The following is a 25,055-nucleotide window of genomic DNA, read 5'->3' on the forward strand; positions in this document are numbered from 1 at the left end:
TTTAGTATTTATTATATTCAGTAAAGTAAGAACTTTTTCTAGTCTTTAAATTCTAGGATAATTTTCTAAAGATGGTATAATCTGTAGCTAATGAGTCCGCACATGATTAAACCATTTTCCTGCCTAGTTTATCCATAAAGCTACCTTAGGCTCGAGCTAAAAGAGATCGAATAATATTAGCAGCTGATTTCGTAAAGTGAAAATTAACGTTAATTTGAATAGTAACAAATGGTAGTTGCTAATGGCGATATGTATGTAGTTATTATACTTTGAGACCATTAGCCATTTGTTCTAGAAGACACTAACACTTCGCAATTAGTATATAGAATTTCAAGAGCTCGCACCCTTATAGGTTCAGTCATGCATCTGTACTGTATTTCAATCCATGGGTTGATACCAACTCTATATCTTAGTATGCATCTTTTTATTATTATTTTTTTATTGCCCTTGTAGGCAGACGAGCATACGGCCCACCTGATGGTGAGTGGTTACCGTCGCCCATGGACTTCAGCAATGCCAGGGGCAGAGCCAAGCCGCTGCCTATCTAAAGTATCTTCGCGCTACTATACCTACTTTCATCAACACATTCACAACTAGTATCAAAATAGGCGTTAATATTACTATTGTGACATTTAAAGATTTCGATAACTGCATATTAGCAAGACGGCTACTCATATGTGCCAATAGAAAGTTTAACAATTGTTATTAACACTTTGGTTTGTGAATGAATTAAAACCTAAATATACGTTTTTCTTGTACTAGAATAAGTTTTTTTTTTCGTCATCTTAATAACTTTCTTGCGTAATAATGACGTTTCGTCTTGGCACTGGGCCATTATTTCCAAATAGGACGGACAAGCAAACTTACGTGATTGGTGTATCATAATAAAATAATTTCATATTTTCACTCTATCGAATGGAAATATTACCCTCGATAAAAAATACATGTAGAATACGATTTTTATTCATATGAACAGATCTGATCAACCCCAGAAGCTTAAAATCTATATATTAGACTAGTAATGGTCGAAATAGTAGCATAAGGTAATTTTAGGTAGGGAGTTGTGTACATTACTGCCTCAAAGAAAACAATTATATTTCACATCGAGAGTTTTTCGAAGAATATTACTAAGCAGCAGCGTTTAAAAAACAAATTGCCAAAAAATACTATTTCTTAGTGTTCGCCCACTTATCGAAATTGGACCATAACTAGAATTTTATATATTTAAGTTTCCCATTTTGTAGTTACTGACATCTTGAAAGAATAAATTTAAAAAAATATGTATTAGTAATAAGTTTCATACTAAGGTACTTCTCCCGCAGCTTCGCCTACAACTACTTGGACTACACTTTATTATATCGTAGGTAAAAACCCGTGCTCAGAAGACGAAAAGTAGCCTATATTCTCTCTAATGGCTCAAACTATTTCCATACCGTATTTCGGCCAAATCGGCTGAGTGTTTTGAGTGTGAAAGCGCAACAGACCGACAGCGTTATTTTTGCATTAATAATAGCATTTTCCAATGTAACTGTTAACATTTTACAGTAAAAATAAAAGTCAATTCCAAAAATCAATTCAAGTGACGATAACTTTTTTTTTAAATTCGATATCCATAAAACGAACCTATATTCCGATTTAAATTAATTACTGTCTATTTGTGAACAAACAAACAAACAGACAAAAAATTATTCATTAAATCGCTGGTGTTTTCTATTACTCTTCTTTAGTTTAGGCCCTTACGATTTTTATTACTTCTTTTCAATGTAAAAACACAACAGATATTACTGTTTTATTAAATGATTTAATTAGGTGACATTTTTTTCTTGAGCGACTTGTAGGAATATTCCGCCGCGTTGTTCTAAATGCACTTCCATAACCTTGAAGATTCATTTAAAGACGTTTGACTTGTTTATTTTTATCATCATTAACGTCGAAGCTGATGAGATTTTTATTAAAGCATATTAGGAATAACTGATCTTTTAAAATTGTATTTATTTTCTTCTAGGCAAGTATTGTTTATGAAAGATGAATCTTGTGGGCGAGCTCACAGACCACCTGGTGTTAAGTGGTTACTGGAGCCCATAGACATCTACGACGTAAATGCGCCACCCACCTTGAGATATAAGTTCTAAGGTCTCAAGTATAGTTACAACGGCTGCCCCACCCTTCATACCGAAACGCATTACTGTTTAATGGCAGAAATAGGCGGGGTGGTGGTACCAATTCGCGCGGACTCACACGAGTTCCTACCACCAGTAAAACTTAAAATTAAAATTAATCTTGCCAAAACTATTGTAACAAGAAAAAATCGTTTTTTTCCTATTACATGAAACATTCATTACTTTCGTGAGTTTTCATTTATACAGTATTACAGCGGCATTGAACAAATTTAAGTCTCATTTTAAATTATCTCCGTTGGTCTTAATAAATATTGTAGCTAGTAATCGGTTGTAACACATACATTCCTTATTCACCATCTTTAGGGGTTCCAAATTAGGAAAACATCTAGTATTACATACTATTCTCTCTAAAGAAGATCATAATCAAATTGTTTAAGACGGTACTAGACGGCTACTCTTCAACTCTGTTAACCTTCAGCCACGCCTGTGTACTTCAAGTTCTATGACCCGGAATTGAGTCTTGCCGAAATCGTCAGTCTTGGTAATGAATAATTGGTGTTGTTAAGACCTTAATTCACTACGGCGATTATTTTGATACTTTCACACAAAAATATAACTTAAATTACAATTTGTTATATTTGTTTTTTATCGGGCCATAAATAATCTAAGTAAGTAATTATTCTTTCTGTGATCTATCTCCCTTTGCGTGCCACCTAATATTTTTTTTTAATTAAACTACAAATTAATTTTAAATTATCGTTTAAATATCTATTAACATCAATGTCGTTTTTTCTCAGCTAAAAGTTTTTAATCATCTTTTAGGTATAAATTATATAGGTGACATGGTTCTGACTGCATATTCATTTCTTTACTTAAAACATTTTGCCTTCGCGCAGAACTTTTTCGTATCCTTTCCTTCGTAACCTTGATCGGCTTTTTAGTATGAATAGTAAGTGGATGGCCAAATCTTTATCTGCCATAAACAGAGGACTTTTTTTTATCAACATTCCCGTGTCTATTCGGCTACTGCTGAGTGGTTGAAGAGTTTTAAAAATTGCATTTTGCTCCATACCTACTTTGTGGATTATTATCATAGCGTTTTAATGCCAGAAAAATGTAGAAAAAATGCAGTGCAAATAAATAAAAAAATATCATATTTTATTTTTCCCGGCTTACTTCTATTACGATGCTAATCACTAAGCCTTTTAATTATTTAGTTTTGCTCAGCCTCGACAACAACGAACTGAAAAGTATTCGAATCGTCGGTATCTAAATGCTATGAATAAAATAAACACGAGATGAAACCGTAGCTCTCATTTCTGTTAAAGTTAGACTTAGATACTTACATTTGTTTTATCTGAATGACGGAAGCCGTAAATATAGGAATGTGATGATAAAACAACAGTATAAACACTTATTTGACGTGTTTTTACCACGATCTTCATCTTCATCCTCATTGAGATGCTGATATTCCGATAATACTATAATCCCGATTAAAATTAGCATTTAAAAAAAACCAAGCCTGTCGATATTTTTTTTAAAAACCTCCTTCAAAGTTAATAATGTTCTTAATACAATAGTTTTGTTATTGCACAGACGGGTGAACGAGCTCACAGTCTATCTTGTGTTAAATGGTTACTTGAGTCTTAAGAGATCACTGCATGAATACCACCACCCGCTTTCAGACGTGAAGTTGTTACGCGGTGAGTGGTTTTGTAGTTTTAAAAAAACTTTATTTTAATACACACTGAATTTATTTATCCTTTTCAAAAATCTGATGTTACACGAACAGAGTTAGGATGTTATAAGCTTGAAGTGTTTGAAGAAGGACATGTCACATGGAGCAGAGTCAATTGAACCAAGATCAATTCAGCCCACACGGAGACTCGCTCCAGAGAGTTTTCTACTTCGGACACAAGTTGTGATCGTCTCTCTAGTACCACGCTAAGAGAGAGAGATCCTAATGGCCGATATATCGCGCATCCTCCGTGCTGTCATCCGCATAGTAATGCCTGCCATCAATAGATAGTATGTCATTGATATATTGGATGAAAATCGTGGGGAAGAGCATCGAGCCTTATGGAACGCCAGCGTAAATGGTCATGGTATCGGAGCAGCAACCGTCTACAACGACAGTAATGCTCCGCCCATCCAAAACGCTAATGAAACATTTGCAGAGTCTCTCGGGAATTCCGTAAGATGGTAACTTCGAAAGAAGTGCCCTATGCCAGACCCTGCTGAAGGTCTTCGCGATATCCAGGCTTACAGCGAGAGTCTAACCCTTGCTCTCCAAGGCTTCAGCCCACCTGTGAGTAAAGTATACAAGAACATCGCCAGTTGAGCGACCACGACGGAAACCGTACTGTCGGTCACTGATCAGCTGGCGATCCTCAAAATACATCATGAATTGCGTATTTATTATTCGCTCCGTCACCTTGGAAAGATTGATGTCGAGCTCCTTGAGTTTCAAGGCGAAAGAGAATGTATATATGAATAGTATTTACTAAACAATTAGTAAATGAGTCTTTGAAACTTATTGGTAAACATATTTAGGAACCAAAACGACACAATTAGTAAATGACAGGACATTACTAATGTGAGAGGAATACATATTAACTAATGTTCTAATTACACATTAAGATTTGACGTAAGGTAAACAATATACAAATGATTTAGTAACTTAAGGAAATGAGTATGTTATATAGTATGTTATCGAGCAACACTTCCGGCCTCACATAATAAATTATTTACGAACTTAGGAAATATATAGAACTTATTATTCTTATAATATAATTAGTAATTTCATAATTCGATATTATTAAATAATAATTGTACGTAAATAATCAGCAGAATAATTAAGATGAACAATGTTTAATATTACCTACTCAGTTTGTATTAAAATAGGTCAAGATGATTGTATAAATACCGACGGTTAGCATATCTCTGTTGCATTCGTATTCTACCCACCGTAACGTGTACTAAAGAGAATATATTATTTCGTGTGGATGTAAATTGTCTCAATTGTCGCCGCCACCCTGAGGATCCGTTTATACTTCAGAAGCGGGATTATGCCAGGCCCATGCATTGACGGATTTGAGACCGCTGAGAAACACAGGCGATATAAAATGCGACGTGTCACCCAAACCGATGCGGAGGTTATTCCAACGTTCCGGCCGGATGAAAAATCTAGCAACGTCAAGGGATGGCTGCACAAGATCGACCAGTTGGATCACGTATATGGATGGGACAACAAAGACTGCCAGTTCATCATGCAGATATGTCTTCGTGGGTCGGCTAGGGATTGTGCGATACACCACCGCAACTATACTACACATCCGCGAATGGCTACCACATGGAGAAGAGAAGGTGCTGTTGCTCCAGTTGCAAGAGGGACCGACTTTCAACCAAAGAAATGTTACGCCTGCCGAAGAGAAGGTCATGAAACAAAGAACTGCAAAGAGCCGCGCTGCGAGGTGTGCCATCGCCCGGAACACACGTCGGTCAGCTGATGGTATGCGGCCAGCTCTTCACACCCAAAAGTGAGTAATATCTTATTTACAACATACAGCGTATGCATAGATTTGCAAAAAAAAAAATAGTGTTAATTAATGGCTCTAGTCTCATTGCATACATAGACATGGGCAGCAAATTAAATATTCTGTGTGGCATATGCTGATAAGTTAAAAAATTAAAGATTGTCTTCCGTGGTTACAATGAGAGGTTTTGGAGGCTCATACTCGTCGACCTCTTTAGGAACATCCCCGTGAATGTTCATATAGACAACATTATTGTGGCTTTGTGGAAATAACGAATTACGATATCGCTGATATAGATTTAATAATCGGAGAATCAATGATTAATATCAATATCAAAAAATTCTGTTAAATTCGTGGGTAGTAGTGAAACTTTTAATAGTACTCTTAGTGAAATAAAATTACAGACCGACTTGTCCGATGAATTTAGGACACAGCTGTATAATATCACAGTAAAGTGCTGATTTGGTACAAGTTTACCTCAATATTAACACTAAAGAAACATTTATTATGAATTCTGTATATTTTGAGCTGGGCTGTATGTCCCATGTACTTTTGGGTGGACTTGTAAGGTCGAAAGATTGCTTTTTAAAAATAATTAATATCTGAGACAAAATCATTGAATGGAAACATAATTGATTAATAAGCACGCGTGGAAATTATTACTAATAAAAATGAGTCTACAAAGTAGTATGAACGTTATGATACTTGACCAATCTACTGACTCAGAATTGCAAGTAACTGATAAAACAAAATCAAACTATTTCAGGATAGAGGCTGCATCAGTTAACAATAAAAGCTGTGTGATGTACAAAAAATAAAAGCTGTGTTATATTATACAAAAAATAAAAGCTGTGTGATGTACAAAAAAATAAAAGCTGTGTTATATACAACAAATAAAAGCTGTGTGATGTACAAAAAAATAAAAGCTGTGTTATATACAACAAATAAAAGCTGTGTTATATACAACAAATAAAAGCTGTGTGATATACAACAAATAAAAGCTGTGTGATATACAACAAATAAAAGCTGTGTGATATACAACAAATAAAAGCTGTGTGATATACAACAAATAAAAGCTGTGTGATATACAACAAATAAAAGCTGTGTGATATACAACAAATAAAAGCTGTGTGATATACAACAAATAAAAGCTGTGTGATATACAACAAATAAAAGCTGTGTGATATACAACAAATAAAAGCTGTGTGATATACAACAAATAAAAGCTGTGTGATATACAACAAATAAAAGCTGTGTGATATACAACAAATAAAAGCTGTGTGATATACAACAAATAAAAGCTGTGTGATATACAACAAATAAAAGCTGTACAAATAAAATCTGTGTGATGTACAACAAATAAAAGCTGTACAAATAAAATCTGTGTGATGTACAACAAATAAAAGCTGTACAAATAAAATCTGTGTGATGTACAACAAATAAAAGGTGTGTGTGATCTATGATAAATAAAAGGTGTGTGTGATCTATGATAAATAAAAGGTGTGTGTGATCTATGATAAATAAAAGGTGTGTGTGATCTATGATAAATAAAAGGTGTGTGTGATCTATGATAAATAAAAGGTGTGTGTGAACTAAGTTAAATAAAAGTTGTGTCGTATGAATTAGATAATACAAGATATAATTACTGCTTAAACATGTCAATTTCAGGTGCCATACACCAGCGACAAACCAGGCGCCAATAGCAGCGCTGATCGCCGTGGGACACGGCATATACAGGATGGCCGAATGTTATCGAGCAACACTTCCGGCCTCACATAATAAATTATTTACGAACTTAGGAAATATATAGAACTTATTATTCTTATAATATAATTAGTAATTTCATAATTCGATATTATTAAATAATAATTGTACGTAAATAATCAGCAGAATAATTAAGATGAACAATGTTTAATATTACCTACTCAGTTTGTATTAAAATAGGTCAAGATGATTGTATAAATACCGACGGTTAGCATATCTCTGTTGCATTCGTATTCTACCCACCGTAACGTGTACTAAAGAGAATATATTATTTCGTGTGGATGTAAATTGTCTCAATTGTCGCCGCCACCCTGAGGATCCGTTTATAAGTAACAATGGTTTAGAACTTAAGAAAAGAGAGAGTAGAGTAAAATGTTTATAAGCATTGATGTATGACTTAGGTATTAGTGTGATTGGCATACCATAACAAGGTCAAATTTTCAAAAATATAATACGGTTGTACCACCCTTCAAATCGGAACGTATTACTGTTTAGTAGCGGCAATAGGAGTACAGGCTCACAATACGCCTTACCATAAGTACAAATGCTAACGATGTCCAAATATGAGCACTGTTTAAATACTTAACATGACGAAATCGTAACAATCGCAGTAGAGAGCTCGTAATAAAATTTATGAGCAACCTCGTTAAGGAAAATTAAAGGGACCGCTCATTTGATAATGAATATTGAATTTAAGGTAATATAATGTAAAATGAAAAGTGTTCAATCAGCTAAAAAACACTAAATAATAGTAACTAACCAAGGAATTATTACTGGTGGTAGAACCTCTTGTGAGTCCGCGCGGGTGGGTACCACCACCCTGCCTATTTCTGCCGTGAAGCAGTAATTCGTTTCGGTTTGAAGGGTGGGGCAGCCGTTGTAACTTATTTGAGACCTTAGAACTTATATCTCAAGGTGGGTGGCGCATTTACGCTGTGGATGTCTATGGGCTCCAGTAACCACTTAACACCAGGTGGGCTGTGAGCTCGTCCGCCCATCTAAGTAATAAAAAAAAGGAAGTAAAACTGACCTGAGATCACTTTACTTGATTTCAAAACTGAATAATGTACCTAATTAAATGTTACGTTAAACCAGATAAGTTGCAATATACAGTGTAACCTTAATATAACGAATCTCAATATAACCACGTCCTCAATTTAACAAATTCTTCGTTGTCCCCTTGAATTGTCCATAAGAGTCACTGTAAAATATACCTTTACATTTTACATTGCGAAGATTTCTTGCGAACAACCTCTTTATTACGAATTTTTAACTTCAAAAAAAGTATAATTACTTACCTCTAATTAACGAATTTTGTCAATCCAAAACGTTCCCACCAATATAACCCTTAATCCCATAGTATGTGAATTAGTAGTTATAGTAGTATTAGTAGAATAGTGTTTTTAAGGGATTTTATGACCTAGTAACTAAGACCTTTAAGTCAAGACTTATTTTAATTTATATTCTTATTTTTATGAAAAATGATAACATGGAGTGGAATTAAATGAAATGAGATGAGATGATATGGGATGAAATATAATCTCAGGAAAATGGTGGTCATTTACTTTGAGACTCTACATGAGACTTTAATTAGTCTTGACAGGTTTGAGAAATAATGTTACCTACCTAATTGTTTTTAAATAGAAAATACATACCTACAGTAATTCGATAAAAATATGTAATCGTTTATTAGTAGAAGATGAGTATGTAATGTGGAGGTAAATAAAACATTTTTTTTACCTCATTATAACGAATGGTAGACCAACCTAACCTTAATACAAACTAACAAACCTAAGTTTATCGAATTACTTGATTTAACGAATATTTACTTGTTCCCTCACTTCCGATTTGTTATATCGAGGTGGCATGTTAATTGACCGAATAGAATAAACACGAATCTTTGAAGGACAGTTTTATAAGGAGACTGTGAGTATTATGGTTGAGATTATCGTACGTAATTATGTTATACTAGAGACCTGCCCTCGCTTCGCTTCGGAAACATGAAATTTTATTATTGATAGCGGTGTCGCGCGATGTTACCCGCGGTTATTGTCGTACAGCGGGTGACGCCGCGGGCGAAGCTAGTCTAAAAAAAGTAGCCTAAGTTACTCCTTATATCATCAGCTACCTATCAGTGAAAGTCTCGTCAAAATCGGTCCAGCTTTTCCAGAGATTAGCCGGAACAAACAGACAGACAGACAGATAGACAGACAGACAGACAGACAGACAGGCAGACAGACAGGCAGACAAAAATTGTAAAAAATGTTTTTTGGTCTATGTACCGTATAAATATTCATATGCATGTAGTAAAAAGCGGTTATTTCAATATTACAAACAGACACTCCAATTTGATTTATATGTATAGATGAGAACACATCGCAAGATTATCACCTTCAACTACGTCATAACACGCTACTCAAACAAGACTTTTCTTTAACAGGAAATTTAAATCAATCATTATTAAAGATTACAAGGAAAAATATTATTACATTCTGACAAACTATGCGGCTATTTTCATAAAAATCTAAGTTTCTAATTGCAGTTCCTGTAGAGTTAAAACGGTTTCTCGTGCTGTATGAGGTCTCGCGTTATCATGGAGCAATAATGGTAAAGATCGATTCATGAGTCGGGGAGGTTTCACAGCCAGTTTTGCTATCATTGTTCATAGTTCGGCATTATTCGGAGTTATTGCTTGACCAGATCGGAGAAAGCTATAGTGAATAACATGCTGAGACCACCAAACAGCTACCATTACCTTTTTATCGGTAAGCTTTGCTTAGGACACTGTTGCGGCGTTTGACCTGGGGTCAGCCATTGCATTTTTCGCTTACGGTTATCGTAAATAATCCACTTTTAATCACATGTCACAATTCGATCCAATACTCCTTCATTTCTGTATCGATTCAACAAGGCAACACAAGTTTCAACACGCGATTCTTTCTGCAGATCAATCAAATCATGAGGCACCCATTTTTCATATTTTTCTATTTTATTGATTTGACGCAAACGAATCAATATTGTTGGTAACGTTAACCCATGCCGCTAATTCCTGGGTAGTTTGGCTCGGCTCGGCTTCCACGATCTCTGTCAATTCATTGTTTTTCACATGTGTGGTCTTCCACGTGGTTCGTTATTCAAATCAAAATTTCCATTAAGAAAACCTTTATACCTAAATCGTAATGCGTTCATTAGCACTTAGCAGTCCCCTCTCTAAACGCAACATTGATATTGTGAGCTGTTTGTTTCTGCAGCGTTAACTCCGCGTCGGAGCTCGTATTCAAAAATCACTCGAATTTTCGAAGTATGCATCTTTCATGTCTAAGCTGAATAAAACGGCAATTGCATACTTTAACCCCGCTTATTATAAATTGCGTGCTTCCGGATGATACAATTTCTATTATAAATATTTATATGTATATATATTGAAAGTACTGAATTCATTAATAATATAAGATGTTTTTTATTCACGTTATATTTTATTCGCGCGTCGATCAAACTGTTTGATTATAAACTTTGTACGCTGTTGCACTTCAAGAATTGTTTCTGCATCAATATACCACATGTATACTATCCGCGAGATATTCAACATATTATTACTGTTACGCAGATTTATGAGTAGTCAGCGAAGCGTGACCGGAATTTACTAGTCACATTTACTATTTTTGTATTACATAAATAGCGATAAATAGCACTTTCATTGTCCGTGATCACGCAAACTATTCAGTATTCCATACGTCGAAATTAATCATATGAAAATAATAAACGCGTAAAAGTAGTTTTAATTGTGTTTAGTGAACACTTGGACAGTGTCCCAAGACTGTCAAATTACAATGAAAACGTGTACGTGCTACTATTTTGAAATTATTATTAGAACGCGTTACAATGTAAAGCAAACAAATTTAACTTCGACGTATTGGGTTCAGTATAACTAACGTGACCACACGTCCTGATTTTGGCAGGACAGTCCCGCTTTCGGGCATTCTGTCCCGCTGTCCCCAGCGAGACCGACATAGTCCGTCTTTTGCAAATAGACCAAACGATAAATTCATTTTTCAATTCAACATAGACCTAGAAGTGCTTAAATAAGCTAATTTAACAAAAGCGACTACGTGGTAAGAGGTACAGAGTAGGCATGGCCGTTGAGCAACGTAAATGGTTATTGAAACTATCTATAGACAAAATAGCGGTTAGCTAGTTTCGCCGTACTGCAATAACCTGCTAACATCTACTACTCAATCACGTCACCGATCACGAACACAAATCACACAACGTTCGGCAATATTCGTTTTACTTCGTACCGCTCGGTCGGCAGCTATCGCGACACGCAGCGCAAACATTGGTTCGATCGAAATAGACAATCATCATTTTGTCTCTTTCACGCACACGACTGAGATGCATTTGACCTTTGACTTTAGCTCTTAAAGCCCTTAAAATAAGATTTATAAAATTAAATTATGAGTGCAAGTTGAAGTCGAATTTTGTGGCCTTGAACCAGTTATTCACGAATCGCGTGTTTAGCGACAAAATGTATTAAAGACTCGGCGCTTAGTTTTAAGTTTAATTGCCAAATTGAATAGTTAAAAATATAAAGTGTATAGTTGTTTAATATAGATTATCCTTAAAGATAAATTACAAATAAAGTCGTAATTACTGAAATATTAATCGCGACGCTAGCTCATTCGTGTGCACATTAGTTTACTGCTAAACAAAACCCGCTATTGCTCGCTACTGAAATAGCGCGTTTCAAAAGCCGCTATTGACATTCGATAGCTAGTTTCGTTTCGCTAACCGAAAATGCCGCTACAACCCACCGCTAGTACAGAGAGTATTTTGACATTCAACAAGTGTGTCATACTGACATCTAAGTTGAAATAAATGATTTTGAATTTGAATTTGAATTTGCTACATATTCAGCAGATGTCTCGCTTAAAAAAAATAATTGGTCACGTTAGGTATAACCATCCTACTTATTTCTTCTACTGCAAAGCATAGATGCGTTTCGGCTTGAAGGGTGTGTACAGTCGTGTACAACTGAGTTTTCGACATCATTTGTCAGGGTGGGTGCTGGCATTTACATTACAAGGTCTATGGGCTGCGAAGTTAACAGCAGGTGGATCGTGAGCTATTTCACTAGTCTACGCAATTAAAATAAAATCGAACACCAAAACCTCACGGTCGACCGTTTTAAAGACGCATAGACTATTATATACGCCAAGTAGCTCGTTCAATGTAAAGGTAATGAACTCCATCAAAACTAGAGATTCTGGTATGTTTTGGTACAAAAATAGAAATAGAAACCTTACGAAGAAAATTCGTACGGGTTCAACGACAAACAATCCGAGACATTGGGATATCCGATCACCTAAACATCAAATGAATTTGTATGGTAATAAGTATTAGTAAATCCTATTTAAATGTGAAATCTCACGTAGGATCTCACCAGAGGTGGAGGATATTTTTAATCTTAACCGAGAATTACCAACTAATCAAACCTCAGCATCCGAGTAACCTCTTTACTGAGCGACGTTCTAGATATTGAATCAAAAATTCCAATTGTCTCGGAGATCTCCAGCGATACCTTTAAAATTGGCGCGCCATGAAATTTGATCTTCGTTTACGTACGTGCTAACTTGGTAATCTCAACCGATTTGTCAAGTAGTTTGTTTCTACGCCAACAACAAGAAAGCCATCGCCCGCCTTGAGACATGAGGTCGAAGTCGTTACATTATAATAACGGTTATCTTTTAAACCGAAAAAATCCTTCTTTGAGGGAGTTGTTAGAGAATCCTCGTTATTGAGAAGTTGGTCCTGGGTTCTGCACTCGACAATCAAAAACATTCGTCGAGTGAAAAAATCGTTCTTGGATCCAATATTTCGCATTATTGAGAAAAATTACCTAAGCATGCTCAAAAATCGAATCACACTTTAATTACGTATATCTACATAAGCTCGGGTGCATACTCTCCGCTCGTTCTATTTGAACTTATTCCCGAAGCGCGCCGGAAGGAAGTCTAAGAATATATATTTTGTACTAGGTCTTTACTAGACTCGGGATCGAAGGGTGGAGGATCTAATCTCACTGCCGTCACAAATGACGCTTAACCAATCGTTGATAATATTTCTCATCAAATTACCAAATTATGTTATATTTCAGTCGGAAACTGGTTTTTGATTGCCTCAGTTAACTAAAACGTGGAGCATTATATTATTTATATGTCGCGTTTTCTCCGTCTCCGTCTTCCGTGATCGATGCGTGATCACGGATACTTAATTACTCCTTTAAAGTATTTTTAAGCTTTTTAACTAACTAGCTAACAAACAAGTATCGTCCGAATATTTTCCGGGTATTTTTGTTCGAAAGTAACAATATAGATAAACATGTACTTCTTTCTTTAAATGCGAAAGAAATCAAATCACTTAAAGAAAACCCAGTAACAACCTAGATCGTTTATATTTATACTAACTAAAACGAAACAAAATAATTATATCAATGATGTTTGTTATTGAAATACTTTGATAAGTAGCTGTATGAAAAGGACGCGTAACACTTACTCGCAATCTTTATTTGATCAAGTGTACTTTTAAATCAGGTATACTCAATCTGAAAATTTCGACAAAAGCTTAATTCAAATAAAATATTATTTATATACCTTTACTTGCACTGTCTTCACTACACACAATACAAATACAACTTTATAAAGGAGAGAACATTAAATTGTTTTTAAATCACATGTATGTAGATCTTGTTAATGGCGCAATCACAAAACACACAAGTCTGTCGGAAAGTAAGAACTGGTATTTAGTACAAACAGTATGCCATTCGAACACAACCATTTAACTTTCACTTCACATGTTATCTGGCTTGGCTAAAACCCAGTCACAAAGATTCCGCATCTCCATTTAAACTTCCCGCGTCCCAGAATGTCAATGTCAACCACTAATCCAGACTCGAATGTAGTTTAAGCACACATACAAAAAAAGAACAAGTCCCGCACAGCTCACACATTTATTTTCTTTTTACAGCTTTACAGCTAACGCAACTTATGCTGCGTGCAGCGCTTCAAATACTAAAGACATAATGTACAGATTTTTTGCCGTTATGTTACGTTCATGCTATAAAATTCATTGCATTAATAAAATATAAACGTGACGTTAACATCAACGGACATTGGCCATTGACAGCTGTCTTTCGCGAACTCGAACACAGCAAATGCCATACCACCACAGACACAGATTGTAAAAAAACAGACTTGAACATAGCGAATTACCTTGAAACCTTGAAAGTAAACTAGCGACATCTGTGTTAAAGTTGACAAAACGTCGGCTGCATTAGCAACATTTTATGTATGTACATACATACACATTTTCATTTTAATTAATTTTCTTCATTTTGGTGATAAAACTCAATGTTTGGGTCTTATGGCATTCATTTCGGTCGCCTAAATCCATTATCAACACATAAATTATTTTCTTCTAAAAATTAAGGCAAATGTAATTGAAACTTTTCCGTAAAAAGTAGATATCGAAAACTGACGACAAAATAGTGACAGCCATAGATAGGACATTAAAGTTTAAATTAGATAAACACTATGAAATCAGAAGATAAATAAAAATATAGTGTTTTTCTCTATATTTATTTTCCCGAAATGCCTCCAAAACCAAAAGATAACATAAAGAAACCTACTCAGATTGCAACGAGACCTATAATTAGTAATTCCAGCTTACTCCGTATTCCTGAAAATGCAGTAGAAGGTAATGGATATATGTATCTAATTATTTGTCTAAATTTCTACTTAAGAAATATTGAATCTAATCCGGGGACAACATAGATGTTAGGCAATTTATGTTAAATAAAAACAACTTTTTCAATAAGTTACTAATAGCACATTCTAATGAATTTCATTACAACAAAATGTAATAAGCAAATACATTTTTGCGTAGCTTAATCTAAGGAAAGTAATTTCACGTAATAATATTGTGTGAAAGTATATAGCATACTTATGAACATAAAAAAGCACTTAATTGATTGATAGTTCCATTAAATAATTAATCAGACAAACGTCGATCTTACCTGTTTACCTGTAAAATAATCCTACACTCATATACCGACAGGTTATCAACAACGTATACTAACAGATATCGATTGGACTCTTTTGGAGAAAGCCTTCCGCCATCACAAACTAAATTGCGAAAGAGTTGAAATTCCCCAGGTCACCCTAAAAGAGGCACTTCAAAAAAAAGTTGAGTCGAGCATACTCCGTGGTTTCCTTGATGAATCTTCCACGCTTACATTGCAAGATCAATGGGAGCTGTTCCTTCCTATCACTTTATGGGAGATTGAAAAATTTGCTAATAGTGAAGGAATGATATGTTTTCAAAATAATAACAGTATCACGAACGATTTGGTGAAACTTATTCGGAAAGCTGTTAAGCTCAATGATCGGGAAATCTTAAGAAAAGAGCTAAAAGCAGTTGACGTGTTGAGAATTAATGAAGCCGAGGTATGAAAAAAAGCTACTTTGCGGCCAATTTGTTTGAAATTTACTAAAACTGTTTTCCTATCTTAACCCGACGACGTTTCGATAAATAGTGCTTGGTTGGTACAGATTTTTGATAAAACTGAAGAAGCACTAATCGAAATTGGACTAAAATCACTGACGCCTCAAGGCTCAAATTCATTTTGCGCATAGTTATCTCTTTTGTTTTGTTATTGAAGTTTTAAAAAACGAACTTTTCCGCGTTTCTCTTATTGATAGCACGAATAGTCTTCAACAGCTACTAAATAAAAGAGGTATATACTTATGCACGAACTTGAAATTACCGTCAAACTGCATTTAATCCTGTTTAATAGAATCCAGGGTAAACAAAAGTAGAAAAGTTAGAGGTAAAATGGAACGAGTAGGGGTAACTAAAGAAACAAGAGTAGAGCTCTTATTTAATTAATTAGAGAATTCTTTTCTATCCGTTCGTTGTTCATTCACACCCATTTCGGCAATGACCGAATTGCGACCAGCCTAAGTAGGATTGAGCCTAGGGCAGCAGATTAGGGACAGCAAATTTGGTGACTAAACCGTTGATCGTATAAAAATTCAAAGATTTATATTTATATACCTAAATGTTAAAAGGCCCAGACAACCAATTAAAAATGTAAATTTTTTACCACTTAAATAAAATTTGTGACCTACGGTATCGAATTGTAGAGATCGGTAGAGACGGAAAAAATTGTATAGCCTACAACGACATTAATTATTGTGTAAGGCGACAATTGTGTAAATTCGCCAATCCATCGGCTAGAACTAGATTTCACTGATAAATTGGGATCCTCTTCAAATACAACTTTGTTTTTAATAAAATCTGATGCTGCAAACAATTTAAAGTCGTTGAAAGATTTTTGGAATTTATTTTTAGTCTTCTCATAGATGCAAAAAGTTGTACGGAGCGAATAATTATTATCAACGTGAAAGTAGCTATTTGTAGACTACGTTTACATATAGAAAGTGCGTTTAGGATATAGAATAATATAAATAAATCCTAGAATAGAGTATAGAATAATATAAATAAATTACCTTTCGTTCCACCACACACCGCCTATGTGACGTATTAGTGACCCGTTACCCATAGGCGAAGATGCGGGTGAAAAGCTAGGGACAAAACCATTGAAGCCCTTAAAGTACTATTTCAGTAACAATATTTCCGCGAGTCGTAGACATTATTAAAGATACATGTCCACCACTTGATCATCTTGCGTTTTCTTTTTTGGTAATATAACAATTTTCGATCCAAGTCCAAAACTGAAAATCTTTCGTAGTCAATTATTGTCAAGACATTAAGTATTTATTCTCAAAAAAAAACCAAAAAAAATGGACCGAAAAAGTAGGTGTTGAATAACATTACCATGTTTTCTAGTTTTGTATAACCGATTGCAGATAACAAAACTCGACTGCAGCTTAAGAGACTATAAAAACCTGGTAACTTTAACTTTATGCTTGAATTATTTAAAAGACATAGATGCGACTGTAATACCAGAGGGAGTTAGAATACTCGAACTGCAAGCGAATCGAATCAGCAGCGTCGAAGTATTTGCTAAGGATTTACCTACAAATTTACTTTATTTGGGCTTATCAAGAAATTTCATTTCGAATGGTAAACGGTTTTGCAATAAAATTTGTATATCAAAATCATCGCTTTTAAATGCCCATTCCTTTGTAATGCACTATGAATATTTTACAGACGTTGAAAGTCTCGCAAGCTTACCACAAAGTTTGACAGTTCTGGATTTGTCAGACAACGACATCTATAATTTGAATTCAACTTTGGATGTTCTGAAGGAATTATCGAATCTAACGTCGTTGCTACTCGCTGGAAATCCGTGCTCGGTAAATTTCAAATTAATACCAAAAACTTTGCATAGATGGCGCTGTTAAGTCTTTAATTTAATCATAAATTTTCCTTAAATTAATAATTCCGGGTAGACACTTTTCACTGGTGGTAGGACCTCTTGTGAGTCCGCACGGGTAGGTACCACCACCCCGCCTATTTCCGCCGTGAAGCAGTAATGCGTTTCGGTTCGAAGGATGGGGTAGCCGTTGTAACTATACTGAGACCTTAGAACTTATATCTCGAAGTGGGTGGCGCATTTACGTTGTAGATGTCTATGGACTCCAGTAACCACTTAACACCAGGTGGGCTGTGAGCTCGTCCATACATCTAAGCAATAAAAAAATATAAAAAAGACATTTTAGATTGAAATAAACTTTCAAGCGTATTGGATTATTGCGACTTGTAGATTTGTGCGGTAAATAAATCTCAGTTCAAAAATCAGTTCAGTTTGGGAATCACAGCATTGAGTTGCTTACCTGGATACCACGAAACAAGCTACGTCATGACAATCGCCTTATCGTTGGCACCGCCGACTACTCCCCGAATCCTACGAATCATGCATGCATGAGCCAGTCACCGTCGATGCCTTAGACATGTCCTTACGGATCCATCAGATCCAATAACCCTTGCATTAGACGACTTTAGCTCTAACACTAGGAGCAGGCTTACTGACCCGGTAACCGTAGGTACTCGACGAACACGGCACAGAGCTCGACGTGAAACCTAGCCTAAGAATCAGCTCGCTGAGTTTCTCGCCGTATTCTCTCAGCGGATCCCGATTCCGATACGCTAGTAAGATACATTCGCGAAGCAGCTACACTTGAGTTCTTATGCCTCCTTTGGAAGCGCTCGGGTAGCTGTTAGCAAATCCCACTGAGCTCTTAGCAAATTCACTCCTAGCTTTCACTCTTTGCTCGCCCACCTGTCCTGATGAAACTGGAAAGGCCTTCGGGCCACCGGTAATCCCTCAATCACTCGGTAATCCCCTATTCCTGGATCATCTCCCTCCAGTAGTGGGAGTACCAATGCTTTAAGCATTTATTTATTCGCAGTCTTATAGTTTAGATTTTTTTTATCGTCTTCGTATAAAATTGCCCAAATTGCTTTTTGCCTAGGTTTGCGCAGGTTATGCTCGAGCGACTTTAACAAGGTTACCGCGGCTGAAATGGTTGGATAATCGCGAAGTACTATCAATTGATCGAGCGCCAGAACTCGTTGAGCCTCATCCTGATGACTTACGATCGGCCTACTTTTATTTCACTGTTATTCGGATCATGTCCGTACCCCAACCACCGAAGCCGGAAAAGGTAGACGTCATCAGTTCAGTTTCTCTTAAGTAAATTAAACACTGAATATCTCGCCGGATCTTCTCGGTGGGTCGCGATTCCGATACGGCGTGAGATTCTGCGAAGCACTTCTCTTGCTAAGGCCAGTGTTAGCACATTCTCTCAGGTTGAGCCCTGCGAGCTCACCTACCAGCGTAGCTGGTATAGCCTCTTTGGCTACCAGCGAATAAGCAGGAAAAAAAATTACAACATTGATTGTTCAATTTAATAGAACTATTATCTCTGGTTTTATCTATTAACTCAAAAAAATTAACTAATAGAAATTCAATCAAAGACTTTTAAAGTTCCCAATCATTATAACAATTCTGTAGATCACTTTAACAAAAAAAGTACTCCAGATTATTTGTAAAAAATACATAAAATGTAAGAATACTTTAGTTGAATCCGAATATAAACTGCTACTAATTCTAAATGGAACCGAAACAATTATTCTTCATTTACTACTAGCTTCTAGGAATTGGAAATTTTTAATCATTTATTACATTGCATATACTCCAAAAGATAACTGAAAAAAAACTCACAAATGAAAGTTTAGTTTAAAAAAAATAAAAAACTTTTTCAAATTAAAATCTATAAATTGGAAAGAACAAGCCAGTAGCAGAAATTGTTCACGTAATGTCCTAATACCTAGGGAGCAACAACAACGTTTCACGTGGAATTAGAGCTGCCATTATTAGACTCCAATAGAAGAAACTTCCTGATGTATCACACGAATAAGTCACTGATACAAATGATGCCGCCACCGGAGGATGATATATGGCATATCCCGTCTTCAATGACCACCAGTAAAATTGTCAATCCTGTAAGAGGTATCGTTGTTTCTTGTATATATAATTCAAAGCAGGTATAGGAAATAATTCTCGAAATCGACAACAGGTGATCGGTAGGCAGCGGCTTGGCTCTCATTGCTGAAGTCCATGGGCGTCGGTAACCACTCACCATCGGGTGAGCCGTATGCTCGTCTGCGTACAAGAGCAATAAAAAAAAAGAAATAACAAGTCCGCCGTCCGATGCTAAGCCGGGTTTCAAATATGATTTTCAAGATTGACGAGTTTTTTATTTATTGCTAAGATGTGTGGACGAGTTCACACCCCACCTGGTGCTAAATGGTCACCAGAGCCCATAGACATCAGCTACGTTAATGCCGCCACCCACATAATTTCTAAGTCTGCGTTTTACGGTATGATTTTTCAGTAGGTACATACGAATGCACCGAGCGTCATATCCCGCAGGCCACAACGACGTCAAAAGTTCAAGATCATCCTGGTATCGAATGGTAGTGTCCAATAAGATCATCCGGTCACCGTCCTCGTCGAACCCATCGCTTGCGACGTAGGGCTCGACGAGCGAATTAATCTACAGACACAGCCCACTGAGTTTCTCGTCGGGTCTTCTCAGAAGGTCGCGTTCCCGATCCGGTGGTAGATTCTGCGAAGCACTACTTTTGCTAGGTTCAGTGTTAGCATCACTCCGGTTTGAACCCCGGTTTGAGCTCACCTACTAGCTAAGGTTACTCTGAAATAGCCTCTCAAGGCTATCAGCTTAGGTAGGAAAAAAAAAAACTAAGGTCAGGAGTGCCGTCTCTTTGCTTACCACAGTTGTCTTTTCAAATCGAAAATCATGATTTCTTCACGACTAACACCACGAACTTGCCCGTGCTAGATTACACTGAACCCTACCGGTGAATGCGGGATGACCTTCGCAGTATACTACCATATCACTCAGAGGATGCTACTACTCATTCTCCGGGGAAACCCTTAGTCTTCTTTAATGACACTCGTTGAAAGAAACAGGGTGGGTTTATTTTAAGCCAAAAAAAGTCAATAGAATTATATTATTTCTATCAGGAACAATATCTTATAACTAAATGCATTTCATTCTACCGTCAAAAATACGTACGATCCTAATTTAAAGCTGTAACAAAAAATATGTTTACCGTCATACATTTCACAGAGGATGAAGCGTCGATACATGAATCTGATATTTACCATCATCTGACTGTGAAGAACTCTCGTCAGATCTGTAACTATACCACATTTGAGAGTAACAAAATACAGTGGAACAAAGTTATGAATTTCCAAGAGCCTACTGTGAAGATATTCTGTCCGGATCTTGTGGCTCTGAGGGATACATTCAGAACTGTTGTCACAATCAAGCTTGTATATACAGTGGTAATGATTTATACAATAATTCGATCTTGATAAAATTAAAAGCTAATACCAAAATACATTGTACAACTCCGTCATGGTAATCGCCTTATCGTTGCCGTTGCTGACTACTCCCCGAATCCTGATCACGCAGGAGCCAGTCACCGGCGACGCCCTAGACACGTCCTTACAGATCCATCAGATCCAATAACCTTTGCATTAGACGCCTTCAGCTCTGACACTAGGAGCAGGCTTAGTGACCCCGGTAACCGTACTCGTCGAACTCGACAAAGAGGTCGACGTGCAACCTAACCCATGAATCAGCGCGCTGAGTTTCTCGCCGGATCTTCTCTTATGATCGCTATGTTTATATGCATGTGATATATTTTAGACCAGTACTGCGAAACAAGGAAAAACAGAGAAGAAAAGCGTGCATTCAATGAAAATGCCAAGTGAGCAAATAGCCGTATTAGCTACCGTAAAATGTTCACTTAGGAACCCGGATTGGAGTCAAATTTCACAGCACTTCCATTGGGACGACACCTTGGGTACTGAAGAAGCAATACACTGGGGCGAGGGCGATCTTACTGTAAGAATTAAACTAAACACTTTCAAGAGTAAACTAGAAAACCGCTTACTACCAATTAGGATGGCATTTCTGATGGTCAATATTCATGGAAATATTTCAGGTTATAATTAAAAACAAACGTATACCGGCTTTCATTTTTTTTTTTACAAATAGCCTTAAAAGAGTATTTACTTGTCGCAAATTAAAATATATAAAGAGGCAATGGGCAAGCCTCTAAGGGAATCATAATAAGTAGTTCCTGTTCATTAACCCGATAATTCTTTATAGTGTGGACTACACGGCTGTCGCCTTGTCTGACCGGGACGGGGCAACGCAAAGCCGACGTCACCCAAAACATGTCTTGTCAGATCCCCGGATTCATTCTCGGTGCTTTTAGGTCCGTCAGGTAGCGGTCACCGTCCTCGTCGAATTCGTCGATCACGACGAGCGAACTAACCCGTAGACACACCTTACTGAGTTTCTCGTCGGATCTTCTCAATGGGTCGCTATTCTAATCCGGTGGTAGATTCTCCGAAGCACTACTCTTGCTAGAGCTAGTGTTAGCAAATTCTCTCAGGTTGTGCCCTTGAGCTCACCTACCCGTCCGGGTATAGCTAGAATAGCCTCCTAGGCTACTAGCGAATATGTAGAGAGAAAAAACGGCTATTTCACGGTCATTTTAATGATAATAAATATAATCTTGTTCGTCACTTTCCCAAGAAATTAAACAACAGTGAAACTGTCGGCTCGGCTGTCAACGTTCTGAGATTGCCATACATAAAAATATAGTTAATTAAAGAAAACGAACAGACCGAAGCTTAGCAGGGACCGTGATTCTGTTGATATCTATGACCCCATTGGCTTTCATTAATTAATAAATAAAATGTTTCACAGTATATAGCCCGCACATTGCGTAAATCTTCCTTATGATTAATTCGTTTAACGCATATTGTTAACAGGCTGTCCAATATAGTCAGGCTCCGGTCAAAACGCCTAAAGGGAAACCGGAAGCCGATGCTGGATCCTCAAGGCAATCTCCTCCAGATAATTTGACTTGTCATTTCGCTTTTGGTATTGAAACATTGCGATTATAAAAAGCTCCTTCACTGTGAGACAATTAAATTATATAACAATAGTGTCATTGTATTATTTAATAACTGCAAAACAACAGGTTAAAGAAATAATCGAAAGGATGTAGCTCTTAGGTTTAGTTGCTATTATTTATAATGATTGCGCAGACTAGGTCTACTAGAAGTACAAACTAAAACTCTATTTAACACTTAGAACTCTTAAGGAACACTTTACAATTCGCAATTCACTTCTTCCGCTTCGCTTCAGGAGATCCGTTCGCTGTTTCGCTTCGAGAAGATCCAATTACTATCAAACTTCATGTCATCTCTGCAACGCTTTTATAGTCGACACGATAAGTCTACAATTATCGAAAACATTCCCAGTAGGACTAGTCGTTTCGACGTGTTTCCGCTATTTGATAATAGATGGCATTACACTTCTCGAGCGTTCTCGATATTTCTAGTTCTTTTGATATTTGTTTCTGCTATTTGATGACAGATGGCATTACTCTTACCGGCGTAACAGTATTATTTTCATATCAACGTTGCCGTAATGATAATAATTTTAGCTCTCTGAGTTTCTCGTTGGATGTTCTCAGTGGGTTGCGATTCTGATCCTGTTGTAGATCCTGCGAAGCACTGCTCTTGCTAGGGCCAGTTGGCTATTAGCACATTTACAAGATTTAAAGATATCCATTTTTCTAATGATATACGTAAATACTTAGCGCATGCTTACAAATAACTTTCGCGATGAATGAATAACATTGCATTGCTGGTGATGGGCATACATGAATGACTTCGCATTTTTTTATTGTTATTATACTATTGGTTACCGGACCCCATGAACATAAAAAATGAATGCCAGCGCCCACCTTGAGGCATGGGAATGAAAAATGGTATAATACGGAAGTATGGTACCCAGTTGGGTACCATACTTCCGTACGCTTCAGACCGGAACATTAAAACCTTTCGCGACAGAAAAATTGAATATGTAGTAGTCTACATACCTGTGCGGACTAACCGTACAGCCAGCCCCACTACCTACATTTTTTTTTTTTTATGATTGAAGGATTACTGGTGGCCCGGAGGCCTTTCCAGTTTCACCAGGACAGGTGGGCGAGCAAAGGCTCAGCCAGGAGGGGTGGGATTTGCTAACAGCTGCCCGAGCGCCTCCGAAGGAGACCTAACAACTCAAGAGTAGCTGCTTCGCGAATGAATCTACTACCGGATCGGAATCGCGACCCGCTGAGAAGATCCGGCGAGAAACTCAGCGAGCTGATTCATGGGTTAGGTTGCACGGCGAACTCTTTGTCGAGTTCGACGAGTACGGTTACCGAGGTCCCTAAGCCTGCTCCTAGAGCTGAAGGCGTCTAGTGCAAAGGTTATTGGATCTGATGGATCCGTAAGGACGTGTCTAGGGCGTCGACGGTGACTGGCTCCTGCATGATCAGGATTCGGGGAGTAGTCAGCGGCGGCTACGATAAGGCGATTATCATGACGCATAGCCTTATCGAAGTACCGTTCCGACGCTGACTTCATGTATTTCTGTACAGATTCGAGGCCCAGGTCGTCGTGTAGGTCAACGTTCCTCACGAACCACGGAGCTCCGACGGCTAACCTGCAAAAGCGGGATTGTAGAGATTGAAGGGTGTCTATGTGTGTGCGGGCCGCGTGAGCGAACACCACACTCGCGTAAGTCATGACGGGTCTTATGCAAGTTTTGTAAAGTGTCACCTTGTTCCGAAGGGACATTTTACTCCGCTTACAGATCATGGGGTAGAGTCTACCGAGAATAAACGCGGCACGGTCACGGACTGATTTTATATGCGGGCGGAATGTCATCGATGCATCCAGGGTAACGCCCAGGTACTTGACCTTCCTGGCCCAGGGTATGGATTGACTAAAGAGAGTAATCGGGGGTGTGAAATTCCTCCTCCTAATACGGGAGGAAATCCGTGTGGAGCTTCCCCTCTGAAATAGCACCGCAGTACTTTTCGCTGGGTTGATGTCTATGCGCCATTTTCGGAACCACTGTCCTAGGGCTAGGGCTGCGCTCTGAAGCTTCTTCGCGATTAGGGACTTGTTTCTACTGGAATAGTAAACAGTCGTGTCGTCGGCGAATAA

General features: G+C 37.2%; 3 protein-coding genes across 4 annotated transcripts in view; 2 read left to right on the forward strand and 1 right to left on the reverse strand.

Moving 5' to 3' along the window:
* Nucleotides 1–14,686, reverse strand: part of LOC101740151 (sodium-coupled monocarboxylate transporter 1) — a 44,501-nt gene extending 29,815 nt beyond the window's left edge. Inside the window, exon 1 of the mRNA XM_004929303.5 lies at nt 14,071–14,686. The gene's annotated coding sequence lies outside the window, so the exon portion shown is untranslated. The remainder of the gene's footprint in view (nt 1–14,070) is intronic.
* On the forward strand, nt 4,888–7,700 carry LOC119631228 (uncharacterized). The gene is made up of 2 exons (XM_038021837.2): nt 4,888–5,659; nt 7,325–7,700. The coding sequence occupies exons 1-2, from the start codon at nt 5,268–5,270 to the stop codon at nt 7,464–7,466; spliced, it is 534 nt and encodes a 177-aa protein (XP_037877765.1). The 5' UTR covers nt 4,888–5,267; the 3' UTR covers nt 7,467–7,700.
* Nucleotides 14,687–14,767: 81 nt separating the features above from the next.
* LOC101743892 (uncharacterized) lies at nt 14,768–22,996 on the forward strand. 2 transcript variants are annotated; one of them, XM_004929163.2, is made up of 9 exons: nt 14,768–15,172; nt 15,533–15,921; nt 17,347–17,563; nt 17,651–17,796; nt 18,916–19,107; nt 19,778–19,955; nt 21,100–21,317; nt 21,685–21,882; nt 22,821–22,996. In XM_004929163.2, exons 1-9 carry the CDS (start codon nt 15,067–15,069, stop codon nt 22,953–22,955), a joined length of 1,779 nt encoding a protein of 592 aa, XP_004929220.1. In that variant the 5' UTR covers nt 14,768–15,066; the 3' UTR covers nt 22,956–22,996. The 2 variants fall into 2 exon arrangements, with proteins under 2 accessions (XP_004929220.1, XP_021205565.1); XM_021349890.3 differs by lacking the exon at nt 18,916–19,107.
* The last annotated feature ends 2,059 nt before the right edge of the window (nt 22,997–25,055 follow it).

This window comes from Bombyx mori, chromosome 4, assembly GCF_030269925.1.
Source record: "Bombyx mori chromosome 4, ASM3026992v2".
NCBI classification, from domain to species: Eukaryota; Metazoa; Arthropoda; class Insecta; order Lepidoptera; family Bombycidae; genus Bombyx; species Bombyx mori.

What these genes read in the sequence shown, in the direction of transcription:
- LOC119631228 (XM_038021837.2), top strand. Translation starts at nt 5,268, where the DNA reads ATGCGGAGGTTATTCCAACGTTCCGGCCGGATGAAAAATCTAGCAACG. An exon ending in CCAGCTCTTCACACCCAAAA is followed by an intron (nt 5,660 to 7,324) that starts GTGAGTAATATC and finishes TGTCAATTTCAG; the next exon opens with GTGCCATACACCAGCGACAA.
- LOC101743892 (XM_004929163.2), top strand. Translation starts at nt 15,067, where the DNA reads ATGCCTCCAAAACCAAAAGATAACATAAAGAAACCTACTCAGATTGCA. An exon ending in AACCACCGAAGCCGGAAAAG is followed by an intron (nt 19,108 to 19,777) that starts GTAGACGTCATC and finishes CCTAATACCTAG; the next exon opens with GGAGCAACAACAACGTTTCA. An exon ending in TCAAGCTTGTATATACAGTG is followed by an intron (nt 21,318 to 21,684) that starts GTAATGATTTAT and finishes GATATATTTTAG; the next exon opens with ACCAGTACTGCGAAACAAGG.